At 38.5% G+C, this 27,631-nt stretch overlaps 4 protein-coding genes across 6 annotated transcripts in view; 1 reads left to right on the top strand and 3 right to left on the bottom strand.

The window, feature by feature from the left end:
* Window positions 1-3,915, top strand: part of tgfbr1a (transforming growth factor, beta receptor 1 a) — a 58,926-nt gene extending 55,011 nt beyond the window's left edge. Inside the window, exon 9 of the mRNA XM_081374332.1 lies at window positions 491-3,915. Within this exon, the coding sequence (XP_081230458.1) occupies window positions 491-616 (126 nt within the window). The 3' untranslated portion in view covers window positions 617-3,915. The remainder of the gene's footprint in view (window positions 1-490) is intronic.
* A 3,339-nt stretch (window positions 3,916-7,254) lies between these two features.
* Window positions 7,255-10,214, bottom strand: vopp1a (VOPP1 WW domain binding protein a). Of its 2 annotated transcripts, none has more exons than XM_081374343.1 (5): window positions 9,968-10,214; window positions 9,261-9,319; window positions 8,234-8,311; window positions 7,889-8,022; window positions 7,255-7,820 (listed from the first exon to the last, which is right to left on the bottom strand). In XM_081374343.1, exons 1-5 carry the CDS (start codon window positions 10,010-10,012, stop codon window positions 7,645-7,647), a joined length of 492 nt encoding a protein of 163 aa, XP_081230469.1. In that variant the 5' UTR covers window positions 10,013-10,214; the 3' UTR covers window positions 7,255-7,644. The 2 variants fall into 2 exon arrangements, with proteins under 2 accessions (XP_081230469.1, XP_081230470.1); XM_081374344.1 differs by having other exon boundaries at window positions 7,262-7,820; window positions 7,889-7,986; window positions 9,968-10,175.
* Window positions 10,215-12,315: 2,101 nt separating this feature from the next.
* On the bottom strand, window positions 12,316-18,375 carry gorasp1a (golgi reassembly stacking protein 1a). 2 transcript variants are annotated; one of them, XM_081374338.1, is made up of 9 exons: window positions 17,972-18,375; window positions 17,223-17,303; window positions 16,219-16,422; window positions 16,042-16,128; window positions 14,402-14,532; window positions 14,162-14,303; window positions 13,515-13,602; window positions 13,281-13,421; window positions 12,316-13,186 (listed from the first exon to the last, which is right to left on the bottom strand). In XM_081374338.1, exons 1-9 carry the CDS (start codon window positions 18,032-18,034, stop codon window positions 12,699-12,701), a joined length of 1,425 nt encoding a protein of 474 aa, XP_081230464.1. In that variant the 5' UTR covers window positions 18,035-18,375; the 3' UTR covers window positions 12,316-12,698. The 2 variants fall into 2 exon arrangements, with proteins under 2 accessions (XP_081230464.1, XP_081230465.1); XM_081374339.1 differs by having other exon boundaries at window positions 16,219-16,466; window positions 17,215-17,303; window positions 17,972-18,149.
* Window positions 18,376-19,718: 1,343 nt separating this feature from the next.
* On the bottom strand, window positions 19,719-26,207 carry csrnp1a (cysteine-serine-rich nuclear protein 1a). Its single transcript, XM_081374330.1, has 5 exons — window positions 25,835-26,207; window positions 23,342-23,528; window positions 22,388-22,650; window positions 21,885-22,181; window positions 19,719-21,143 (listed from the first exon to the last, which is right to left on the bottom strand). The coding sequence occupies exons 1-5, from the start codon at window positions 25,877-25,879 to the stop codon at window positions 20,337-20,339; spliced, it is 1,599 nt and encodes a 532-aa protein (XP_081230456.1). The 5' UTR covers window positions 25,880-26,207; the 3' UTR covers window positions 19,719-20,336.
* Between the last annotated feature and the right edge of the window lie 1,424 nt (window positions 26,208-27,631).

A 27,631-nucleotide genomic window follows, 5' to 3' on the forward strand; every position in this document is an offset into this window, starting at 1 on the left:
ATCTAATTATTATCAACAAAACTTTGAAAATATCGAGACATATTTTTGTTAATATTGTGCACCCCTAATGTTTGGTATTAATTTTGATTTCTTCAGGTCTTAAAAAGGTCCTAAATTTGACTTTAAAAATTGTGCAGCTACCCTGTTCTGTGAAGGGAGTTCGTTGTAATGGCTTTGAATGATTGAGTCTGATTCAAACCACTAACTCATGAGCGAGCAAAGTTTTGTGAGACTGACTCCCAGTATCATGTCTTCATGTGCAGGAACTCCAACAAGATGATATCTGACTCATATGGACGTGCACAAAGATTTCCAGCCTGTAACCAATGGCAAATAGATTTTAACTGATTGGCAACAACAGAAATATGTTGCCTGAAAAGCTCAAGAGTTTTGCTTGTATGCAAGAGAGTGAGGATGCAGAAGAAAGGTAATGGAAGTGTGTAGCATAGCAATTATATCTGTGATAGCATCTATGTCCTCCTGCCCGCAGGCCCTGCGTGTGATGGCAAAGATCATGAGGGAATGCTGGTACGCCAACGGAGGGGCTCGCCTCACTGCGTTGCGCGTGAAGAAGTCACTATCCCAGCTGTGTCAACAAGAGGGCATCAAGATATAGAGCAACAACTCATCATCTTTACACTGCCTATCCACTCCCTCCACTCATCTAGAGGGGTGAGCGAGGGTGCTACATCCTCTGTGGAGGTTTACTTCAATCAGGGATATCGAGGAACCAGAAGCAATTGGTGCTGTTCCCTGTTGTCCATGAAAAGATATCTCAAAACCATCTCAAACAACCTTAACCAGGAGTCAGTCACCCATGCTTCAACTGGTGAGTCACCAAACTAACAACAGACAGCCATTCGGTGTCATTGATGTGCTTTGCTGGACTTGAGCCTTTATGGACTTATTTCTGTATATAGCCTGTTGTCTATAGATGTACATATGTGACTGGACCTGCTTGTGTATTTGTATGCTCGTATATTGACAGGTATACGAACACAGAACCACACACTATGTATATGTAGTCCGTGATGTGTTTTTTTTTTGTCCCAGAAAGTGCCACTGCTCTGAATCATTCGTGTTTACCATATTTGGTAAAAAGGGATCTTGTAGGTAGCGAGTACTACGTCTATTTACAGTGGACATCGGATTCGGATCATATTCTGCTGTAACTGACTCAAAAGTCTCGCTTGAGTATGCAGAAGTGGTTTTGTAATGTGACTTCACCGACGTACTCGCTTTCCAGACAGAGCAAGCGAGGGCAGCACATTCAGCACAATCATACTGCATATTAGAAGCAGCCTGTGGTGTTGCCTAAAGGGACCAGTCCTTAAAGAACCCAGGCACAAAACTGGGTTAGTCATTAAAGCCATTTGTACAAAGGCCAGCCCAGCTACAGCATGCGTTTTTTATGCACATTTGAAAAGACGGTACTGTTGTGATGAAGATCCGATTATACATTTCTGTAGTCCAATTTACTGTTTCCAGTCATGCTCCTTGAAGCATTAAGAGAATATTGACACATGTAGCTCAGAAAGTCGCAAACCTATCTATTGTATTTTTCTCTGTGCAGATAGTCTGTTCATGTTCATCGGGTTGAGTTATCCAGTCTTAGTAGTTTTGCTGTAAGCACTGTTTTAATGGAGACACCATTTTGATTGTTTTAAATAGTGTGACCTCACACATATAGTTGAGCAACAGTCATTGAGCTGCAGTGTATCTCGTGGATGTATCGTGTAACTCTGCGTCTGTATCAAGTTAAGCAATAAGTGCTCCTTTGATTATTGATTATTTTATTTCATAGCCGGAGAGTAAGAGTGCTGAGAGTCAATGAATGTGCTTCGTCTCTTATAAAACTCCTCTCTGTGATCTTGAAACTTTTTGTCTAGACAGTTTAGAGTAATCTGTCTTTATTTGGAAATTCAAATATAAAACATAAAGGATCTTTGGGAACGTCCTGCACTTACGTCAGGTGGAAATCTCAAATTCTCTGCGCCAAAGACACTGAAAGATTAAGATGTGAAGAAAATTGTGAAAATTGCCATCACTCACCCTTGTGACATTTCAAACCCATAAGGCTTTTGTGCATCTTCAAAAACACAAATGAAGATACTTTTAATGAGATTTAATGAACATGAGAAATTTCTGTCCCTCCTCTTAAAGGGATAGTTCACCCAAAAATGAAAATTCTGTCAGTAATTACTCACCCTCATGTTGTTCCAACCCCGCAAGACCTTCGTTCATCTTCGGAACACAAATTAAGATATTTTTGATTAAATCTGAGCGCTGGCTCAGTCCTCCATAGACTTCTAAGGGACTGAAACTTGCTGGCCCAGAAAAGTTATTAAAGAGATCGTTAATATAGTCCAAGTGACTCCAGTGGCTTAATCTTAAGTTTATCAAGTGACGAGAATAATTTTTGTGCGCTTAAACAAACAAAAATAACGACTTTATTCCACTTTTCATTCTTTTCGTAGTGTTTAAGCGTAGCGCGTCTGTGTTGCACGTCACCACGTATCACACATGACCAGCGTCGGCCAATAGTGAGCCTACGTGGTGACGTGCAACACAGACGCGCTATTTAATCAAAAATATCTTAATTTGCGTTCCGAAGATGAACAAAGGTCTTACGGGGTTGGGACAACATGAGGGTGAGTAATTACTGACAGAATTTTCATTTTTGGGTGAACTATCCCTTTAAAGTCCATGTAATTAAAACTTTGACAAGTTTACAAAAGGATCATTAAAAAAATCCATATGAATTGAGCTGTTATCATATAAAGTGATTGTGTCTGTTCAGAAGACTTGAATCAAACCGCTCAATTTATGTGGATTTGTTTTACATTCTGAAGCATTAAAGGTATGGTGCAATAGACTTCCAATGGAAAAAGGAATTTTATTCCATTAAAATTATTCATTTGTATTTCGAAGATGAACAAAAGTCACACAGGTTTGGAAGAACATGAGGGTAAGTAATTAATGACAGAATTTTCATTTCTCTCATCACTCTCCTGACTCTGGCATTTCCTTAATGAATGAATCAATTGCACAAAAGGGTGGGAAATGATGTAGGAGACAGCCAGGAACACTTTCGCTATGATATGCAATCTCACTGTGTTCTCCAGTGCATGATGCAATACAAGTGCCTCGATTTTATAAAGATTTGTTCTGCTCTCTGTGAAGTCACAAACTATTAGTTTTCACAAGCCCCCAAATGTAACATGACTCTGTCTTTGTAACTATTTGCTGATATTTGAAGGTCATCATATTTCTGTCCTTCTCTGTTCATTCCAAGGTCTTTGTTTATGTGCAGACAAATGTTGCTATTCAGCTCTATAGAAATCATTCCAGAAGCCGTTTTATATTGAGTGCCTACTCGACTACAGTTGGTGTAAATGTAATTAGTTTGGGTCACACTGAAGCATCTTACAAGAGCCTGAAACATAACTTTGAAAAACACTACTGTGCAAAACTTAAACATGATTCATGTCAAAGCATATTACCTCTTTGGACCAATGTGATCATTTACCTCAGTGTATATAAAGGTTTATTCATTTAGATGTGACATTGATTTGTACAAAGTGCTTGCATTGAAAAAAAGTGCTTGCATTGAAAAAAAGTCTGTTTTATCTGTTTCTCTGGAAGAAATTGTCAGTGCTAGTATTCTAGTTCTCTTCTTAATATTTGAAACACAAATGCAAGGCTTGAGTCTTGTTTGCTTCTTCAGTGTCGTATTGTCATTCAGAGTAGTGTTCACAGGTCGGATTGAAAAATTTTTAGTCGCACTGAGAAGATTCGCTGTATTTGGATGAGAATATGAATGCTCAAAGAATTGTAATGGATATGTCTTCTTTTCTGTCTGTTAAACTTGTAAATTTGGAATATATGTTAATAAATAGGTACTTATTTTACCTGAAAAAGAGTTGGGTGTTGTTTGTAATGAAAGCTGGCAACACATTGTCTTCTCGATGTTCTCGTATGAATGTCTGTAGTTTTATTTCTCTGTTGCAGCACTGAACATCTCGGAGAACATGTGCAGAATTGAATTTTGTCAGTTTTTCTTCTTCTCCGATTGTTCAGAATCATGTGAACCACTGAGGAAAAGCATTCATACACTACCGTTCAAACCCGATTGCGGTCAGTAAGATTTTACTTTTATTAATAATTTATTCTGCAAGGGTGCGTTAATTGATCTAAAGTGAAGGTTACAATGTTACAAAAAAAAATCTATTGAATTTTCTATTCATCAAAGAATCCTGAATAAATGCATTAAGGTTTCCACAAAAATATTAAGCAGCTCAACTGTTATCAGCATTGATAATAAGAAATGTTTCTTGGGCAGCACCGCAGAAAAACATCTGTAGGGGAGTGTATCTAACAGCTACATACTAGTGATGTAGTACTCGAGTCCGGTCTCGAGACCGTTTTCTGCTTTCTCGGACTCGACTCGGACTTGCTTCCTCAAAGACTCGGTCTTGACTCGGACTCGACTGAATTTGAAAACCAACGGACTCGGTCTCGACTCGGACTCGACCCTTCAAAGACTCGGTCTTGACTCGGACTCGGCATAGGCGGTCTCGTCCCCATCACTACTACATACATTGAAGCACTTGGGCCTGATTCCTGTAAAGTGTAGCTAGCTGTGGTAACTGTCTATTTTACTTTTTAGGTGTTGCACTTGTCTTAGGGGTCCTCTGGTGCACTGGAAGTCTTATCAGCTTATCTGTTTGTCTTCCACAACACGTCAAAGTACATCTGCTGCTTCCACCTCTACACAACACAACAGTCAGGGATGCGGAGAGCAGAACTAATGTCTCGCATGTAAAAAGAAACAGCATATGTGAAAAGCTGACTCGCTACACTGTAAACATCTAGTCAAGTTCATTTAATCCCGGCGGACTCTATATAACTGTGTGCGAGTCTATGACGCTGACTCATGTTCCACAAACTGAGGATTTGCTTACTCTTGTGTCCTGATATTTGTCTATATAGCCGACATATTTTTTTTCTTTGCTAACAACGATTACAATTTAATGTCAATAAATGAAAGAAATTAATTGCAGAGACAAGCAGGTAAACAAGAACAGGAAAATGCATTTGTCACATTTTTGAAACACTTTCTTTTCAAACCTTTCCTTTGTTGTTCCATCTAGAACATTTGTAGATGTATAATACATTTCACGTTCCGTCTGTTTTCAGAGCTCTCTTCATATTGTGTGCTTAGAAAGTGAAGAGAATAAACTCATCCAAATTCTGGACTGTGGACTCAGTTGTGCTCAAACTTTTATGAAGTATGCTTTACAAATAAGTGAGAGGAGATGAAGGTCAAACAAAGGTTGTCCTCACAGGAAACTCGAAGCACGTTTCATTATTTTTTTTCCGTTACTCCCATGCAAATGAAAACAACCTAAGTGCTGTACCTTGAATCGGCATGAAACGCAATTTGCGATAGTCTTTTCTTCCCTGTTGTGATCCATATCTGAGAAAAAGAACAAATGTAGAGCGGAACTTGATTTTATCCATCGGGAATTGATTGTATGGTTGTGGTTTGCTATTGCTGCGATGTCATGTGAGTGACAGTTTGTCCCGCCCTCGCGCCAGTAAACAACATCAGAAAAGAGACGAGCCATCGCTGCAAGTTATTTTAATCAAAGATGAGGGCACTTGAATAAAAAAAAAAAAAAAGTAATGTGTACATAAATCATTTATAATAGATGAGTGATTCTATTATTGGAGATACGTTTCGCATTTAAAAAAGTTAAGGAAAAAAACTGTTCACTAAAAGAAATTCTTTCCAGTATCTACTTCCTTTTTTTTACCTTCCTTTTTGAGAAAAAAAAAAAAAAGAAGATATATATATATATATATATATATATATATATATCTTTGTAGTTTTGTTTGTCAACTCTGTTACTGTCAATTCTGTTACCATACTATCAACAGTTACTCTACCTTGAAGTTTGACTGTAACAGAATTTACAATTTTAAACTTTTAAGCCAAAAACTCCACTTGCTAGCATAAATGCTAAGAGCACGTGGCACTAATGAAATCACGATTAAAAAACTTCTAAACAAACCACTGTGTGATCAGTGATAAATTCTGTTTTCCTTTTGATATTGCGGTAACAATGTTGACGTTTTACAAAATAGCTCTTGGTGCAAGAGCTTTTTAGTTTAAAATACCTGCAATAATGGAATCACCCAGATTCTGCAATATTCCATGAAATAAAATCAATCTTTTTTCTCTTTTCTTTACTTTAAAGCAACCCCTGTCCTTGACCTGTCCCCAACCAGACCACAGAAAGAAGTACTTTATTTAGAAAATGAATTCAATGGAAATGATCCATTCCATATTGCAGGGACAAATGAGATGTGGCGGTTAGTTATTAACTGCATTCTCAAGGCCTTTGCATGCAAGTAATTCTAGAATTATTGTTCGCTGTGGAATAAAGCACCTCAAATAGTGAAGTCTAGACTTAAAGTCTCATAAGGACAGATCTGCCACTGCTGCCTCCCCTCAGAAGAGACTGCTCCAGGATATACAGCTTCATCACAAGAATGAGAAGAATGATTTCTTGAGAGAGTTAATGAACGTGGCCCTGAATCAAACTGTCTCAGATCAAACACAAGCTCAGATGTGATCATACAGAACACTGTTCTTTGCCATAGTGTCGTCTTTGTCCTTTTGTTTCAACTTAAATGTCCTCAGGTGCATTTTTGTAAGATTTCCCTGAGGTTCAAAAATGAGCCCACTCAGCTCTGTGGGGCAGTATTTAGGTTACCACAGCGAGTTCTGTCTTCTTCACCAGTTTATTACGGTGCAGACTGACACGAGGGGTTTCAGTGCCTTGAAGAGAATGAAAATTCTATTAGGTCCTTTTCCAAACAAGGCCGATTTGACTGAATGTTTCATATATCATCATTCTGGGGAATAAATGATGACATGAGATATAAACTGATGTTTGCTTGTGTTCCTTTTCCCTCAGTCGGTAAGTACTAGTAAAGAGCAAGAAGAAACTGGAGATTACTTTGCAGCGCCACCTTGTGGTGGTAATGAAGGATTACTAATGTAACGTAAGCATAACAAATCTTGTATATTTATGTATGAATGTTCCTGTATAAAATAATAAAATATCACAAAAAAAAAAATATATATATTAATAAAGTAATCATTATAATACAAAATATTTTGAATAATAACTAATAAAAAAATGATACATTTATTAAGTAAATATTAATAAAGCAAAGATATAACTGTTTTAAAAGACCAACTTTATTAGGGTAATGGTTTTGGTATTGATTTCAGTCAATAACATTTTCACAGCCAAGGGTTTAATATCCGCTATGTGTGAAGAATTAAAAAGTTTGATACTTTTAGAGCACTGTATTTTTAAGTATGAAAATAAAATCTTTTTAGAATTTTTTAACAATTTACGTAAATTGATAAAGCATAAGCAGTTTTTTTAGGCTGTTGTTATATAGAGGCATTTCAGTGTCTCTATATTTTTGTACTCTTACATCAGTTCATAAGTTTGTTTCCTGCAGTCATGCCTGAGTTGTTGAGCTTCTTTTATTTTAAGACTGAGTAACTGAAAAAGTCACTGATGATCTATAGAGTTGTTCCTCAGGACTGTGTTGTTCTGTTTATTTCTTCTGCGAGTCCTGCATGGCCTGATCATAGGGAGGAGGAGGAGGCTGGCTGTACGGCAGGGCTGAATACACTGCAGTCATGTGACTGGGGTGGGTCTGCACTGGGTAGACAGTGGAAATGACTGCAGTCTCTGAGTCTCCATAACTGTGAAAGCCAGTCTGACGCAGTCCTGCCAACACACACAGCAGATCAAACCATGAACTGTGTTTGCAGGACAAGGGCATACAGAGAGATTACCTGGTGACATGATGGGGTATCTGGTGAAGGCCACGTTAAAATCAGGTTCCCCAGGTGGAGGGTAAGGGTGGACACGTCTGCGAATGAAGTACCCAGTACTGCAGCAGCACAAAATGCCAATTATCAGCAGCAGCCTAAGGACCAATCAAAAGCAGCCCATAAAATCACATGAATTGTTCCGTTCCGGGATGGAAGTGGATGTCATCCCACATCGAGAAGATCCCTGGTTCTCTGCTACTTTACATAGGACAAGCGGTTTGGAAAATGGATGGATGTTCCAATAACACGCGCCACATTTTGAATGCAATTTCCCTCCTAAAAAGAACTCTTGTAGAAATAACTCACCAGAAAAACCATATTCTCTGAGCAGAAAGGGCTCGAACACAGCATTGTGTGCCACAGCAGTCCTCATATGTCTTGCATCTAAAGACAGACACACATTCTTCCTCAGTCCTTACTGTGGCTCTTCAAGAAGGCTTCAAGTTCATGCTAAAATATGTATGATTGGCTATATGTTCATATAAACTACCGTTCGAAAGTTTGGGGTCAGCCAAGGATGCATTCAATTGTTTATAAGTGACAGTAAAGACATTTACAATGTTACAAAATATTTCTAATTCAAATTAATGCTGTTCTTTTGAGCTTTGTATTAATCAAAGAATCCTGAGTAAAATGTATCATGGTTTCCACAAGAAAATTAAGCAGCTCAACAGTTTTCAACATTGATAATAATAAGAAATGTTTCTTAAGCACCAAATCAGCATATTAGAATGATTTCTGAAGGATCATGTGACACTGAAGACTGGAGTAATGATGCTGAAAATTCAGCTTAGCCATCACAGGCATAAATTACATTTAATATAAATATATATATATATAAACCATAAACTTTTGAACAGGTGCGTGCGTGTGTGTGTGTGTGTGTGTGTGTGTGTGTGTGTGTGTGTGTGTGTGTGTGTAAAAACTTGATGATGAATGTGCTGTTTTGAACTGAATGTAATGAAGGAGCATGAAGTACTTTGCTGTGTCTGCAGGAGAATTCATCTGCGTTTGGTGTGAAGACTGAACTGTTTGTACCTCACCTCCTGCGGCGCATGTCAGTGGCTGGGTATACGGGAGCACTAGTGATAAATTACTCTTATTGAAACTAGTAAAGGGGGTGGGGGGGTTTCTGAGCTGAGGAATTCTCTTTTATTCAATGTGCATCTGAATTAATCCTTTAACCGATGTTCTGTTGAAACTATTAAGAAGAAAGGGGTGAGGTTAGTAAAGATTGGGGTAGTATGGGTCCTGCTTCTTGTTTCTGTCCTTAAAACCACAACTGCCCATTTTAACACAGACACACACACATATATATATCTACTACACTTACGTGAAGTATACTGGATAATCTCCTTCAAAGTACCAACAGTCCTTTTTTTCAGCAAGTGTCTGCAAAAGATTTTGTATAGTTTTTAAAGTAACGTCACATATGTGCAAAAGTGATTTACTCTAAACTGGTTCAATATTCATGGAAGAGCATGGTAAACATGCAAGCTGCAACTAACAAAATTATTCTGAAAAGAGGAAACAATATCAACACTGTTTGAATTAAGACCATTTCAGACATACTTTTGTGTTGGCTCTACTATCATTTTGTCTTGTTTGCAACAAAATACGGACACTACTGGCCCATTTGACCTGACATCACCCTATTTATAAAACCGACACAAAATGAACCACCAAAATAGCTAATAAAAAAGAAATGATTATGACAGTTTCAACCTCGGGAACATTTGTTGAGTCCTATTTTAACATTATGGTCATTTTTTGTGACAGTTGTGGACTGCATCTGACACCATAATTCATGGAAAATAAACTACAAAGAGCTTCTTGTGTGAGTCCTGGACAAGAACAATAAACGATGTGTTGTGCTAGATGGACAGTGTGTCTGTGTGTGGAATTGTAAGATTGTGTCACTGACGGAGCAAGAGATGCACGACAAGAAAATGATAATCAAAGTCTAGTTCAAAACTAACGTGTTTTTGGTAACTCTTTTGAAAATAAAATAATAAAAAATAATGAAATGCCGTTACTCACCTCAGCAAATAAAAGTGTGAAGAGGAGGCCGCATAACTGTCGCATTCTGTATTCAGGCCTCACAGCGCGAGAACAGTCTTACCTCAAGACCCTTTCGAGATGCTCGTGGTTTGATGGTGGGTTGTTGATCCACTTGTCCTGGGTTGGAACATTATTAGACCCTCATGCAACGCTCGTGCAGTGGCATCGCAGTTCCCCATTATACAGTGAGGAGGATGAGAAGGATGACATCACATGACTTTACATCACAAAGACACGCTTGTGCAGCTCTCCTTTACAAATTGAATCACTATTTTCACAAGTAACCTAAAAACTTAACTAACTTAACCTAAACTTCTTAATGATTACACTTTTAAGAGCTAATAGTTCTTTCAAATGCTAGTATTGTTTCTTTAGGGATCGAATTACCTTTTACACAACCAATGTTGTGTTTAAACTAAAAGCCATTTAAACCTATGACTTATCCCAAATGGTTGACCAGTAAGTACGAACTTTAGTCAATTTTAGTACATTTATGATTATTATCTTAACAATTTCGTTAGCTAATGTATAATGAAAAATGAAAATTCTGTTTAGGCTACTCACCTTTCAAGTGAGTTCAAACGTGTATGACGTTCTTTCTTCAATTGAACATAACAGTTATTTTGAGAAATGACTGTTTTTTTTTGTTGTTTTTTTGTCGATACAAAGGAAATCAATCCAAAACTATTTGGTTACCATATTCTTCAAAATATAATATTTTGTGTTCTGCCGAAAAAAGAACGTCGTGCAGGTTTGGAACGACATGACGGTGAAAAAATGTTAATTTTGGGGGTGAACTATCCCTTTAATCGTTACCTTCAGTAACCTGGGTCATAACTGATTATATGTAATCTGGATTACAAAATCAATTTCCATTTTATTTATATACATATTATTCACACAATGGCAGTAAATCAATCATAATTTATTGATTCTCATACTACTTTTTCATATTTAAAATGTATTTTCTAAAAAAGCATGTTTGCTTTATACATTTATGCATGCTTTATACTTGCTTATATACATTCAGAAAGTCTTCTATTTTTGTGAAATTGCCCCAGTTTGGGAAATATTTAATGCCTTTCATGTCATTGATAATGGAATGGAATATATTTTCTTTCTCTTTGTATTTTTACATCAGTATGGTACAATATTATCCTATTCAATTCAATGTGGTAAACGAGTTAGGTCAAAAGCAATCAAAAAGTAGTCGGTTTATATTACCTAAAATGTGTAATGTAATGGATTACGTTACTAACTACAATTTTTGTAATGAAATTTGGAATCTGTAACAGACTACAATTTGTAACAACCCAGCACTGTCAAAAACCTACACCAAATTAAGCTACAACTCAAATACAAAATCACCACTAAAAACAAATGATCATTTGGATCTTTTATTGCAGTGTATGGTTCCAGTGTTTTTCACTGATATTTTCCCAGAAACCCGAAGAACACAGTTTGTGTAGGTACAGTAGTGTTTACTTCATCTTCTCTCAAGCATCAGTAGCATTACTACAAAAATATACATTTGTGTTCACACTCTAGAAGAACAGATATTCTTTTGAGTCAAACAACGTTCTCTCTTCACCCTTGAGAAGTACCATGATAGCGTCAATGCAAAGAGATGTCTCTGCATTGAAAAATTACTTTGAGAAATCACTTTGTCTGTGTAGACACATATAAAGTCTTTGTTCATAGCTGAAACTTTTAGAAATTACAACGATGAATTTAAGACGAACAAAGAGTATAATTTAGATCTCCCCATCATCAAACAGAAATATTAAAGTCCTGGCCTATGTATGACACTATTCTTAAATGTGGCAGTGATGATTACACTCAATCATAATACCACAGAAATTCTATTGGCATTTATACAATAACTGTATTTGCATAGATCAATAAATGACCAGTCACAAGTAAACTGAAAAAGCACATTCTACTGTAGCAATATTCCTCTAGTGTTGATTCAAGGGTTTCAAAGTATAAATAAAACATTACTCTATCCAAGTAGCAAACATTTCAATTAAACATTGGTTGAAAAGATTCTAAAATCACATCCAAATAATTTCAAAATTCTAATTAGCAAAACTAAACAAATACAAAACCCTTGTCCAGTATTAAAAATGTGTACTTAGGCTAACAAACATTCCCACAACACGAAAAAAAAAAAAAAATACTAAAAAAAAAAAAAAACAGGTTGCAGAACATCTAAAAGTTTCAATGTAACAACGTAGCCAAAATATTGTAATGCATTTTCTAGACGAAATGGGTCTATTTTAAGATCCTTTGTGTATATTCTGACATTAGCTCTATATAATCTAGACTGTGTTCATTTTTAACTCAACAATCTATGAGTGTTTTTGTAGTAGCTAAATAAATACTACAAATATTTAAAAGAAAAGGTCGCTTTTGGTTGCTACTTTGTGAATTTTAATCAAGCTGAATAAAACGGTTTCAACGTAGTAACATAAAACATTATCTTCTAAATTAAGATCTACACAATTTAAAACTCTGACCTACAGCCTAAAATCAACATGACTACTAGCACGCAAAAAATAAAAAGGAAAAGTAATTTGGACACAACCATTCAAAGAAACCACACAATATACCATTTCCAAGTCCAGGACCATTGAAGCCATTGAAAAACACGCACCCAATGATTGTTGAGCAACTGCGTAAACAAGATACAAGGTACTTGATAGTGACACTACTGAAGAGCAGCTTCATCTTTGACATCTGCACTATGTGAATCAAAAGACATCAGGTCAGAAGAAATGGCCTCTGCTTTGCCCTCAGACCGGCTGCTCTTCAGAAACTGTGGCTCATCAGAAAAACCCTGATTGACATCATCAGCTTCTGAGGGGAGAAGTGAGGACTCGTTGGTTTGCATGGGATATTCTGCAGGCAAGGCAGATGACTCGAGATGAAGGGCGGCGGGATCAATGAGCAGGGAAGAGATGTCTATAGGAGGCACGGAAGATTCGAGAGATGGGATTGAAGAATTCATCAAAGATGCCATGTCTGTTGGCATGCTATGATCAAGAGGTAGATTTGGGAGAAGAGGGTGTGAGACAGAAAGGGGAGGAGAAACATCTGAAGGTGGTGTAATAGAGGAACTGAAATCCGCGGCAGGATATTCCTCTGCAATTTTCTCTTCAGGGTCACGACGAGGAAACTCTCGGTCTTGAAGCTCCTCTGCAAAAAGAGACACGTTTTTGCACATTTTACAACCTAGACTTGTGCTCACCGACTGAATTCTGTTCACCTAAAATTAGCAAAGCTGCCTCACCAACACCCGATACGTCAACGTCCTCTCGGACAGCTAGGGATGTATTTGTCATGTCAATGGAAGAAGTGGATAGGTCCAGTCGATCTGCCATGTCTGACACTTCTGAATTCATCATGGCCACTTCTGACTGATCCGAGAAACCTGGAAGAACCATTGCTTTGATGCATTAGAATGTCTTTTCATGATTCTTGTTCTACAGAAGAGTTAGATGAAGCACATATTTTGATGCCTTACCAGGATCCATGACTCTCTGAATGGGAGGTGGCAGTGGGGTTTCAAGATCCAAGCCACTCATTGACTGACCAGACGCCATTAAGGACACCTGAGAAAATCCGTTTCAGTTACACTGTTGTAAGTATATCACCAAAAAAACAAATGTGAAGCAAACGTGTGAATGTTGTTCAATCAATTTGTGCACATGCACAAGCAATTTAAAGTGATATTTCACCCAAAAATAAATTTGTTTGGCAAAGTATGTTGCAATGGCATTATTATTATTATTATTATTATTATTATTATATGATCACAAAGTCTGGCCAAATTGTGCTTCCTACACACAAGGCTGGAATTTTTTTAAATTGCAATTACAATTTTTAACAGAAATATCACAATTAGATTTTTTTCTCCAAATCCTGCAGCCCTACTTGCTTCTGTAAGATATTTTTAAAAATGTCTGTGTTGAAAGTCAATGGGGTCTAATTATGTTTTGGACCCCATTTACTTTCATTGTATGGACAAATCAAAATATCTTGTTTTGTGTTCCATATTAGAAAGAAAGACAAAGCTTTGAATCAACATGTAGGTAAGTAAATAACAGCAGAATTCTAAGTGAACTATCCCTTTAAATCATATGACCATACTACAGTCTTGTGAAAAACTACCTCTGTGAATCCGTTTGTAGGAAATTCTTGCTCTGGCGTCCCTGCCACAGGAGAAACTTTTGGACTGATTTTTTCAGATTTTGGGCTGTCAGGTTGCGCTGGGATTCGGTGCAGGTAGCCATATCCAATGCCACAGCCAAGACTACAAAGGGGTAGGCAGTTATCTGAATTATTTCCTCATAATAATGGCTTGGTCAAGAATTCATTACAGTATTATATCCTCAGTAACAGGGTTATTACCTGCCTTCTCCCCCCCAGGCACCATTTGGTGTGACAACCACCTCCCTGCATTTATTGGTTTCTGTATTGTAGACCAGCAACTTCAATGGTTTTCCCTCATGGGCTTCAATTAGGGAGAAGAAATCCTCTGACTGTTGGGAAATCAAAACATTGCTTGATTGTAAAAACCTTGCATTTTCATTAAGTAATACTAATAAATGTAGAAGTCACATTATGAAATAAATGTTTTTCTCTAATGCATGTTGCCAAAATCTTTGGTCCCCCTAGAAATTCTAATGAAAAAATTCTAATTCTAATATCTCTGAAGTTTATTCCCCTTCATAATTAGAAAAATGTAGCACACCAGGGTGACTAGGAACATGAAATTATTCAGCCATGACTTCCTGTTTCATAGTAGTATAAATAGGAGCAAACACAAAGGCCAAATTCCCTTATTTATCCATCCAATCGGTAAAACCAAAGAATATAGTTCTGATGTGCAGATTGTAAGAAAATAGCTAAAGCATTGAAAAATCCCATTTCAAGGGCAATAATTACAAAGTTCCAATCAACTAAAGATGTTACGAATCTGCCTGCAAGAGGACGTGTGTCTACATTGTCTCAATGCACAGTGAGTTTGAGTGGCCAAAGACTCTCCAAGGATCACAGATGGAGAATTGAAGAAATTAGTTGAGTCAAACAGCACCTATAATCACCATATTGTTCAGGAGGGTTTCAACAAAAATCCTCTACTCTAATCCTAAAACAAACTCCAGCATATTCAGCTGTCAGACACTACTGGAGCTTTAAACGGGAAATTAAAAGAAGAGCTTTTTGGCAGATTAACTTTAATGTTGTGGGCCTATTTTTCTGCTGGAGGCCCTGGACATCTTGTTCACATACATTGCATCATGGATTCTATCAAATACCAACAGATTAAAAAAAAAAAGAGTATCTTATGAGTAAAGTGTATCAACATGGACTTGGGAATTTGACGGATCTGGAGAGATTCTGTTTGGAGGAATGGTCTCTGAGCTCTTGTCAGGTGTTCTTTAAACTCATCAGGCATTATAGAAGAAGACTCAGAGCTGTTATCTTAGCAAAAGAAGGTTGCAAAAAGCACTGAATAAAAGGGTGTCATTAATTGTGGTCAATGTGTATTAGAGGAAAACATTAAAGGTCAAAAGGGTTAACAAAGCCAATTTATTTTCACAGACTTCTTTGTTCATATTTACCAAAGGTGCCATTAATTTTGACCAGGACTGCATATCAGGTTTTTACAATCTACTGCATGTTGGCTAAAAACTCAAAACTATATCTGGTTTAACTTTAGTTTAAAAAAATGTGTTAACTATGTAAAAATGGTTTCCCACAAGATTTAAACCAGCAGAATCTAATAAAATATGCTTCAGGGATAAAGGGTTTTGACAGAAAGAACACGTTGGTGGATCTTCTCTTAATGTTAAAAACTTGTGTCATCCTGGAATGGCCTATTCCACAACCGGTATAAACAAAATGGTCTCATCGGTTTAAAAATGTATAGCAACTTCTCCAAACAATCAGGCTGATTTCATGGAGTTTGTTCATAGTATACAGATCCCAATTAACTTGCACGCATAGAAATAACAATCAAGCTTTTATGATAATAATTCACGTCTTACATCTTGCAGAACCTGGTCAGCTCCAACAATGAAGTCTGAATGCTCCTGGAGTCCAGCCAGTGCTGCTGGTGAATTTGGCTCCACATCCTAAAAGCAGAGGGTGCAAAATACTTACACAAAAAGACAAATTATTTAAAGAAATGCATGGATTACCTATTAAACGCAAAGATAACTTACGAGAACATGCCAAACATTTTCATTGGCTCCTTGAAAGCTACAGAAGCGGACACTGGCTCCCAGAAGTCCTTGACCACCCCACATGTTGCTGGGAACCACCTCCAATTCCCGGATCCTCATGGTCTTTGTACTATACACTTCCATCTTTACTGGTTTCTCCACATTAGCCTTGAGGAGGTCCTTGAGCAAATCATTCTCCTGATTCTGTTCAGACAGCATATAACCCATTATAATCCAAGTAAGAGTGACTACATTTACAGTACATGAAAATAATTTCAGATTTTCTGGTTGAGTCTTTATTCCAACTAAGACATGCATTTTTATTTTCTCTTGAGGATATACTGGAGATGAAGTGTATATTGTAAATAAGATGTTTACATAATTTAAAAACATGATATGCCATAGCTGTCTTATACAGTCTTAGTCTGTATTGTCCCAATGGGGAAATTTTGTTTCAGTGGGGTTTTTTTATACACATGGCGTTCACACACAAACAATCAATTTACACAAACATAAAATCACATCCATCACCTAATACAATCCACTTGACTCGTCAACAACACTGAGACCTGCTCCGTTTAAGTCCAAAAGAGATTTCTAGAATACTGGCTTCATATGTTATGTCAATCAGGTTTAACTCACTTATATGATGCATGCACAATAACAATACGAACAACATATTCCAATATTCCAGAACATGCCTGTGCATTAGAATGATTGTCATGTCACTGACTACTGAAAACCTTGAGAATCATTTGTTAGTTATTACTTATAAGACATTTCGAACTGGTTTACAAGAAAAACACATAATCAAAATATGAAAACATGACAATATTAATTAGAATATTCTAGTGCACGTAAACCTAAACAAATGCACCGATTACTCAATTATGGGATCATTTGTCGGTTAATACTTGTGTGACATTGTCTTAAATCTATCTGTGACACATTTTCCCCCTATATGACAATAAATAACCAATTGAGTTTAACAAATACAAACTTACCAGACGATTATTGCCAATGGATATGATGAAATCAAAAAAGGGATCCAAACCAGCTTTCTCTGCCGGTGAGTCCTCTTGAATCTGTAAAGGAATTGGAGTAGCAAATCACTTCAGAGCACAAATTCTATTCAGATCTATGGTTGAATTTCAAGTGCATTCATTGACGTTGTTCGCATTATTGTGCACTGGAAAGTTTAATAACATCCACCGAATAGTATGCAATCTAAAGTAATGGATATCTGTGAAAATATGTGACGTGTTTATATAAATATTACGTAATGCCCCTCTCCCCCTGGTGATTCAATGACGTGGCGGCTACGCTTAAATATGCCTAAATCCAAAAGCTCTTGGATCACTGACCACGACACTGATACTAAAACACATACAAACTATGTTTACAGACTGAAGATATAACGTGTGACCACAATGTAAGATATCGCAAATGTTATACAAGAAGGTGTTTTCGGAGCTGTCATAATAGCATAACACAACCTGCCTGACAGTTGCCACTTTGCAAGCACTTTTCAAACCTTGAAAAGGCTTTCCTAGTTGTTAATACAGTGTATCTGACATAGTTGTTTATTTATCAGATAATCAAAAAAATATATGAATGCACACACTCTGTTTTCTCTCAATGCATATCTGTCAAAGTCTAAAGCAATGCGGACATGATAACTTCATCACAGGATAGCTAGCATGCAAAGCTGCTCGCTGTCATACGCAAAGTCAGCTAAATTTAAGCAATTTACCCCATGGACGTGAAATCCTTCTGTTCCCCCCTCAGGTGCACCACTGCTCTGTGTTAAACCCATTGCTCTAGAGGGTTTCGATGTTTTGCAATGTTATGTTTAGCTCTCTGAACAAACGACCCAGACAGAGATTACTCATCCAGTCGTAGCCATGTTCTCCATCTAGCCAGGAGAGAGCAATCGAACATGATGCCAGCGATCAAAGGATTTTTCTAGCTCGGAACCTTTACAGTCATTGCTGGGAACTCACGTTCTCTGTTTTGAATACTTGCCAGCTAAAACATTCTCAAAACTAAAGCTAACCCCAATTCTCAACAGTATTCACTAAATGTGATCTCATTTGGAAACTCATTTGGAAACCTTTTCCACCCAGCACCAGACGTCATAAGACGTTGTTTTTTTTTGGGCAAAATCAAGTCGGCCCATCATAGTCTTCATTTAGCTCAAAAATAGACGTTGAAAATTGGGCTTTGTTTGGTCCGTCTGATTTCGGCAGGAGCAGTAAAACAGGGACAGTCACCGCCAAATATGAGGATGTGTACAGCTGCCCCATAATGTGTGTTAAGTGTTCGCTCAAAACCCCACAGATATTTTTATATAGCATGTTAAAATTGTCACTTTCTGAAGGTGAGCAAAAACGCACTGTTTCTGTGTCTGTCCCTTTAAATGCAAATGAGCTCGCAGCACAGGGGGCGGAGCTTCAACCGCTTGAGTCCTCTTACCTCACACAGACATGCACTGAAATTTTCAAAAACTTTTAGCCTTTTAAGTTCAAACCAGAGTCAGATAATGACGGAGAGACTCAAGAAGAAGTGGCAACATATAGAATACAACTGGACATTTCTGAATGGTTAGTTGACGAATTTAGGTAGCTTATGTGTGTAGTTATCTTCTAGTCATTGATTAGCATATTCTGTCATGATAATCTATAAATCGTTTTCCCGGGGGCGGGGTTTATGTAAATTTTAGGGTTAGTGATGTCACTAACCTGGGAGGAATGTCATGTAGTCCCTATCAGTTGTAGTCCTTAAAAAGCTATTTCTTTAAAGGAAAATATCTCCCATTGCTTTGAACTTTAAGCATTGTAACTTTGCAGATGTTGTTTATGCTCAAACAGCAACATTACACACTAACTAAAGTTAGAAAAGTAAAATCATAATCAACCACCCCTTTAATCTTAACCTGTCTGTTTGACAGTTCAGCTTTGTTCTTGCTGTAGCCTATTTTATTGATTATTTTGTCTTTCAGTCTTTCATTTCTTTTTAGACATCTTGGGGAAACATCTTTTGTTTACTGAGGCCCTCTTGTGGGGAGAGAACAACAGTAGAAAGCATTAATGCCAATAATGTAACAAGCATTTGTGTGAACCCCTTCCTACCCCAAATTTGTGTCAGTTTATGCAAAAAAAAAAAAAAACATATACATAACCAATAGGTAATAGTTTAAGAGTACTGGAAGTTGCTTAATAATGCCTTGATTTAATAGATTTTATTATCTTCCACAATCTTGTGTATTATCAAAGATTACCAGAAGTTTTTCCAGTCTCATTTTCAGAACTATACGGTTATCCGTATATAATAACCGTATAGTACCTCATTTTCTTTCATGTAAATCAGTATTTCTCATTGGTTTTGGCAAATAAATTTGAAATTAAGATGAGTTATTCCATAGAAAAGAAAAATAGAAATTTTGAAATGAGAATTTTTCACATTTTGAAATGTCCAAAAACATTCAAGTAAACACAGAGTAGGCATGAATTTCTTTATATATTACAAGTCATTCTTTTAAATGAAAAATACTAAGGCAAGCTGGTCCTTGAAATGAAAGACCGATACATGAAATATGAATATGGCATTTTGATGTTTATAACAGCTAACTCATTTGAAACACTAACAAATGCATTTACCGTGCTACACAAAACAAAACTTTGATTCACATCCATGATCACTTAAAGCAAAACACATTCGAGAAATAAATATGAATAGACTTTTAACAGTAAAACTTTCCTTACTGCAATGGGATTCATTTGAGACCTTATAAAAAGGTAATTAAGCCATTAGTTTATGAAATGAAATTAGTTTACGAAAATCTGACCTGAAGTTAATGTACAAACTCTCCAAGACTTTTGGCAACAAAGTATCCTCTTTCAATTGACATATAACTCATGATACTTCACACAGATTTTAACTGAGTGGTTTTAACTGTATTGACGCTATAGTCATGAATGGTATATTCAGACTATATTAAGATCATAAAATATATTTCTAAGGAATATCCTTAAATTCAGAAATTATTTACACTTTATCTCAGAGTAAATGAGATTAAATCATACGTCTTTAAAACATCAGTGCTGCTCTGATCCCTGTTAAGAAATTCCTACAAGAGACTCCAGAAGACTGACTCCTGAGTCCTCAATTTGAGCAGGACTGAGACAACGGGGGAACTGGAGGTGTGAGATGTAGTCCATATGACTGCACTCTTGAGTACGGTCACCGTACTCATGAAAAGTGTCAAAAAAGACCAGGTCAGAGTCTGAGGAAAGACTGAGGTCCATGTAACAGTTCACGGTGTGATCCGGAGATGCAGAAGGTGTATTGGGGATGTCGAAGGTGTCGTTTACGCATTCCATGGTGGCCTGATTAGCGTTTTCATCCAGATACTCCAATTGAGATGTACTGATTCTGCTTTCCTTTGTGGATGTGCCACCAGCAGCTTCTGTGGACAAATCATACCCTTTAACATATGGACATCCCTCCCCATCTGAATCAGAAAAACTGAGAATGTGAGAGAGTCCAGTGTCATCCCCGTTCAGTGTGGGTCGCTCAGAGGAAGGCCTTGCGTCTGTCTCAGAGTCCAGACTCAGAGAAGAAGAGCAGGAGTAGTCAGTCATGTCAGTGCTCCAGCTGTTGTCTCCCTGCCTGCAGAGCTCTGAGCTCAGGTGGAATGAGGGAGAGTCTTTTTCTACCGGAAATGTAATGGCTCTGTTCCTCGCCAATGATGGCTGCTCTGTGGCGGTCACTCTGTTGTCATTGAGCAGCCTCTTTTCCAGCTCCAGCTTCATGTGTGTGTGGATATAGTGGCTCCGTACACGACTGGAGTTAAACTCGATTCGGCCTGCAGGATTCCCACAGCATTCCTTTGAACATCCACAAGGAAAGTTGGAGCGATCCATCTGTTAACAGATTATATATTTATAATAATTATATATGTATATAAAACAATACGGCAGCATAACTACTTGCTGTCCATGAAGAAACATCATGGATGAGATTCAATATTTCAATGAGATTAGATGGAGGGTTTTTCAGATTTTTCAGAATTTCAGATTTTTAATAGTTTTTTTTAAAGAAATTACTACTTTTATTCAGCAAGGATGTATTAAATTGATCAAAAGTGATAGTAAATACATTTATAATGTTACAAAAGATTTCTATGTAAAATAAAAGCTGATCTTTAGAACTTTCTATTCATCAAAAAATCCTGAAAAAAATTATAATGGTTTCCAGCATATTAGAATGATTTCTGAAGGATCATGTGACACTGAAGACTGGAGTAATGATGCTGAAAATTCAGTTTCATTGTATTTTTGATCAAATAAATGCAACCTTGTTAAGTATAAGAGACTTCTCTCAAAAACATTTTAAAAATCTTACCGACCCCCAAACTTTTGAAGACCAAATTATCTGAGCAATGCTATCCAAGTTCATTGTATAGCTCTATTGTCTTACTGTATGTCAAAAATTGTCTCATTAAGGTCTATTTTTCATCTGGGACTAAATTTATACCTAAATGAAATATAGCTGAGAGCTCCAATAAATCTCCTGAGCAATGAAAAATCATCTGAGCAACAAAATGTCAATAAAACAAAGGCGCTATCATTAATGAAAACAATAATTAATGAATTTATTATTACTTGGCACTTGATGCCAGCCTGGCTGCAGGCGCAGGTCTCCGGCTCACAGAAGCCCTGGCAGTGGCATCCACAGTCTTCCCTCCACCGCCGCAGCTCCTGCAGCTGCCTCTTCTCCTCCCGGTCGATTCGCACAACTCCTGCTGCTCTTAATAACGCACGTCTGCGTTTGGAAGAGTAAGGACGGAGGGATCCCATATCCTTGAGCTCTGTACTACTGAGATCCTCATCTTCATCTGGGACGTCATTCACCGTCAAGCTGGCTGCTTCTGTCACTGTGAGAGTCCCACTGCTGATCAGCTATAAAAAAAAAAAAAGAGAAGATAACGTATAAAGACAGCCTAAAAAGAACTTCACGAGTTCACACTTACATATGTATATATATATATATATATATATAGGCCTCCTCTTGTGCTGATTGGTAGATTATCTGAACATGTTCCCCCTGAACTTTGTTAAAAAAACATCATATATTGTTTCTGGATATTGGAAAGTAACCGACTCACCTTCTGCCTCAAGGCCTCCAGCCTCTCCTCTTGATGTCGCTTGCGGAGTCTCTCCATTCGCAAGCGCTGCTGCTCCTCCGCGTGCTCCGCCAGGGTGAACTGCTGACGGGCAGCGTGCCGTCTAACCATGCCCAGTGTGCAGCCACCATGGCTGGGCACGCTGCTGAACCCTTGACAGCGTTGGAAGAGGAACACTGTAACCAGGCCAAACCGAACACTGCCTTTGGATTGAGTATCTTTTGTCTTCTTCAGGATAGATGAAACTGAAAGTGAAGAAACAAAATGTGTTCATTATTAATTATCATATGGTGGCTGTGACTGTTGCAGCTGCCACTAGAGGGCAGCTGAGTCAGATCTGTCAACAAGTAAACTGAACTCAACAATGAGACAATAAGTATAACAGTGATCTGATCATTTTACATATGCAGTTCTAAAAGAAATAACTTTCTTCAAAAATGCAATGTTTAAATCTCTCTAAACAAAGACAATGGGATGAGGTCGTGCGTCAGATGTGTTTGCACTGTAGCAGCCCTTAGTAAATCAGCTTTATTGGCAGCACTTTACTTGCAGTTTTCACTGTGAATCAACAATGAAAAACTGATCCAGGCATGTCCAGGCACACAGACAGACAACATAATCTCACAGTACTACCTGCAAAGGAAAACACTTACAGATACGCTCTTTCCCGGTCAGGATGGTGAAACTGATTATGGCTTGATATTTAGCGTGTTTACTTTGAGGTTTGTGGGTTTAAAATGACTTAGGATGACTGTGCACAAAATATTTTGATAAACAATGTTACAACTGCCTGTTTCTCTTCTTATCTAGTGCGCTGCACAATAATGCTGAGGTCAGATAACAAGACACCTCCTTATGTTTAAATACACTGGAGGTGACAACTCTTGGTTTACAATACATGATTTTAAAAAAGCACAGTTACTATGCATGACTCACTTGGTATGTGATGGCTTGAAGAGAAAGAGCCAAAAGGCCCAAAGTCCACACTGTCACTTTGGGGGCTGTCTTCATCAGAGTCCCATTCAGAGTGTGACGAGGGGGATGAGGAAGAGTAAATGGCATCCTCGTCTGGGAAACCATATTTTCTCTTTAAACCCCCACGCTGCAATGTAGCCATGGCAATCTGTCAAATTAAATAGGAGAAATTAAAGCATAATGTTACATATAAATTCATAGGTCATAAAATGAGCAATCATGTCACATTTTTTTGGTGTATATCAAGTCTGAAAATAGAATTTGGGGATGTTTGATAACCATTAGCAATAGCATACAAATCCTAACCAGCAGCAACTGGACACCTCTCTCTTGTTCAGGCCGGTTCCAAAGATTCACATCTTCACTCTAAACGCAAGCCTGTTTAGCAGGTTTCCCAATATAAAAAAAAAACTTGACATGAACCACTACAACATCACAAGCACAGCTTACTCAGGCAAACTATCATTGTTTTTAATCGTATTATGCAAAGCGAATGCAAGCACATAAGTGTGCATTATGCAAGAGGGAATCAATAGTTCCTTCAATCTCGCTCTGGAGTCATTAACATTGCTCAGATGTTTTGAGTACTTCAAGAACAAAATGTTAAGACATTCAGCTCAGCTCAACTGCATGACCAAATTTGTAAACCAATACTGGTTTTTATTGCAGAATCCCACAAACATATGATAGCAATTGCCAAGCTCAATTTCAAAGCTTATGAATGCATTTACAAGTACACGCTTTGTGCAAAAAGAGACAAAAGAGGAAACATAACACAAATCGCACGTCTACTGGCGTTTTTCTGCTTGAGTGGGTGTGCAATGGAAAAAAAGCATACGCACAGAGAACTCTGTGTACCTCGAATAACAGAACAACACTACCTCACACCGCAGGACGGAGCAATCTGCATCACAGATCACCTGGTTCTTGTTCCAAGTGCATCCAGTCAAGCCCAACCCACACAAATGGCTCCAATGCCAAGAACAGTATGTGCCCCTGTGTATCCTGGACAACCTTAACTTTCTCTCACACCTCTTTCACACAGGTCTAGCTTTCTTTGGACAGTGTTATGTAAACACCTGCACTGTAATCCCAGATGCAACAAAGTCAACTATGTAAAAGGTTATAACTGCATGAGATAAATGACACTTTGTGTTGCACATAATTGTCGAAGTGATTTTGTTCCATAAAGCATGTGTGCAAGACTTTCATATTGTTGCATAGCAAATTATAGGCTACCTAAAGAAATGCAGCATCAACTGGTGTGGTTACGCATGATTTACTGCTTCGTCCAGCTGTGAATAAAGTGATAAAACTCTTAAAAGTGTGCAGACACCAAGTCCATTCATTTATGCATCTTTTGTGAACTTTATGTGGTGCGGGTGTGTGTGTTTAGTGTAGGAGTAAGACAGGAGGGCAGCTGATTACAAGAACATATTGGCCTAAGATACAAAAACAAAAGCCACAACTTTTCACTGAAAGCCTATAATTTCTTGGACAGGCAGCGTTGACTACAACTATGCAAATGAACATGTGAATGAACAAGAGGTCTTCCTACATGTAAACAGAAGGAGGAGGTGGAGTTTGTAGACTGTGAAAGGGGAAAGTAGTAGACAGCTGTCAGGTGGAAAAATAGGTTACAGCAAACCAAAACAACCAGACGTTTTCTCACCTTTACCATGCAGACAACTGAGAAGACTTAAAAGCACAATGTATTTGTAAAGCAGGGTGAATACAAGTAAAGTGAGAAGGTTTCTGATCATTTGTCATGGGTGCTGTTTTGGCTGCATCTATGTCCTTCAAAGGAAACATTAAGTTTACCTTAAACTAATATGTCTATACTAGTTTAAAGTCAACTTAATGTTGTTGTTTTTTACAGGCTAATGGAGGAACACACATATACTGATAGATTATTAAGCTAAAGTGTCATACCTTAAGCTAAAGTAGTCAAACCCTCTCTAACTTCTTTCTATTAAGTTATACACGAGGATATGATTCCGTGCATATCTTTAATATAACCCATGTTGCGCCTAATTGCACTAAATGTTGTTCAAACATCATAGATATTCAAAAAATTATTATTTTTCTAATGTACAAAACACTTCCGTTCCACTTTCGACATTTTATGCACAAAGTTAAATAGAAAAATGAAAGTGGCTGTATAAATTGCTAGAGTTAATATAATATGCAGCTTTTTTTCGCACGCGAGCACTTTAATTCTACAGCTGGTGAACTTCCGTAGCGGACTTTCTCGCGGTCATGCTTTATTATTCAGGAATGTAAATGACCACATCAAAACGCGATAACAGTAAAATATACGGTACAAGGTAGCAGTTAATGAATCGCGTAGCAGACAAATTGAAACGTACTACTGAGTTCACATTTTATGCAAAATATTGTTTCACGCGCTGCGAGAGATCTACACAAGCACCTTGAACAAAAACAAACACTCACCCAGTAATTATGTATCTGTGTATCATGAGTGGAAGAGACAACCATACGAGCCTTGAAAACGATCCCCTTTCTTAGTCCTCGATGCACGTACAGAAAGAACAGTGAGATCAGCTGTTGGTGAGTTTGTGTTCGTCAGTGGAAAACTCCCCCCACACTGCCTGACGTAAACAGTAACATGAGGACAAAAACAGCACTCATTACGCTCAGCGCGTGCACGCAGACACACTGGTGGGCAACGAACAGTCATACTCGATGGAACTGGCAAAACAAACTTGTCAATGACGAAAAACTGCAGAAGCCGACACCAAGTCTGCTGCCCATCACACGAGGATGTACTGGATGTCCTTTATTTGGTTTGTGTGAAACACATATAACTCACACAGGGCCAAAAAAAAAAGGCTTCTAAGATATATTTTGCAATATAAAAATGTTCAAGACTGGTTTTGAACACTTTAAAATTGAGGAAGTCAATGTTATGTTTCGTGTTCTAAGTAAATGGACACTGAGCAATTATGCTTATTTTGGGAACCAACCTTTTGTGAAAAGCATATGATAGTTCATATAATGTAATGACATGAAGGTTCCCTTACGAGAACGTTCTCTCGTACTGCGTTGAAAACGCTGTGGGAAAAGTCCTTTTCTCGAGAATATTGAAGCCTTTATTTTAAAACGCATTGCTGCAGCACATGCGAGAGCTAGAAGCTCGCGTGAGCGTGCTGATTGGCTTGTGCAAAGCAACTGCACGAACCAATGGCGGAACAGCAGAGGAGCGCGAGCCAATCGGGGCGCTTGGCACTCTGCCAGAGTCAAGCGCGCGAAACTGCACGTGACAGAAGAGTATAAATACACAGAGAATCCGCCATTTGACAGATTTTATCTCCTTCAGCTTTCGACTCACCTCGTCGCTGATTCTCTCCAGAGTGAAGCCGCTCGTCGTCGAACAGCCTTCCAGCGGAACTGCTTCGCATCTCGGCGTCTGCCAAGCTGAGCGTTTCCCTGTGGCATCCGACGAGTATCCTTTTTTCTAACTCAAAGAGCATTCTAAAAGAGCAAATCGCTGTTTTCACAGCGCGCGGCGTTGTTACAAATGCCGCTCACCGTGTGTGACTCATGCGGGGTCTCCCTGCACGCCTCTGACACACACTCTCGGTGTGTTGCCTGCCTCGGCCCTGAGCACGCCGAGGCAGCGCTCACTAAAGGCGGCTGCCTCCACTGTGACGGAATGCCTGTTGCCACGCTCTGTGCCAGATCTTCCGCCGCCTCGCTGAGTGTTCCCGCCCACCTTCCATCTCCGGCGCCCCGTGAGCCCCGTAGGAAGAAGCGGCGCGACCAGAGGCCTCCTGAACGCACTCATCTGGACGAATGCACGCCGGGTCTCTCCCCGCACGCTTCGCCCGCGCCTTCATCTCCAGTCCTGTTCTCCCAGAGCGACCAACGCCCCTCTTCTGAAGCGGCAGGTCTTGTCTCTTTCGGTCTGTCAGCAGAAGAACTGGACGACGCTGTTTCTATGGCGGCATCTGAAAGTGAGGAATGGTCGGGCTCCGCGGACCCCGCCCCCCTCTCTCAGCTGGATCCCACTGACACTCGAGCGAGCATTGACGCCGAACTCTTCCGTGTCATGTCTCGCGCTGTCGAAGAACTGGGACTCGACTGGCTTTCCCCAGCTGAGCCTACCAAAAGCCGCCTCGACGAATGGTACCTGCCGGGGCGCAAACAGGCCCCTCGTCAACGTGCCGCCCCCTTTATGCCCGAGGTTCATGATGAGCTCACTAAAAGCTGGCGCGCGCCCTTTTCAGC

This window comes from Scardinius erythrophthalmus (genome assembly GCF_964197995.2).
Source record: "Scardinius erythrophthalmus genome assembly, chromosome: 9".
Taxonomy (NCBI): Eukaryota; Metazoa; Chordata; class Actinopteri; order Cypriniformes; family Leuciscidae; genus Scardinius; species Scardinius erythrophthalmus.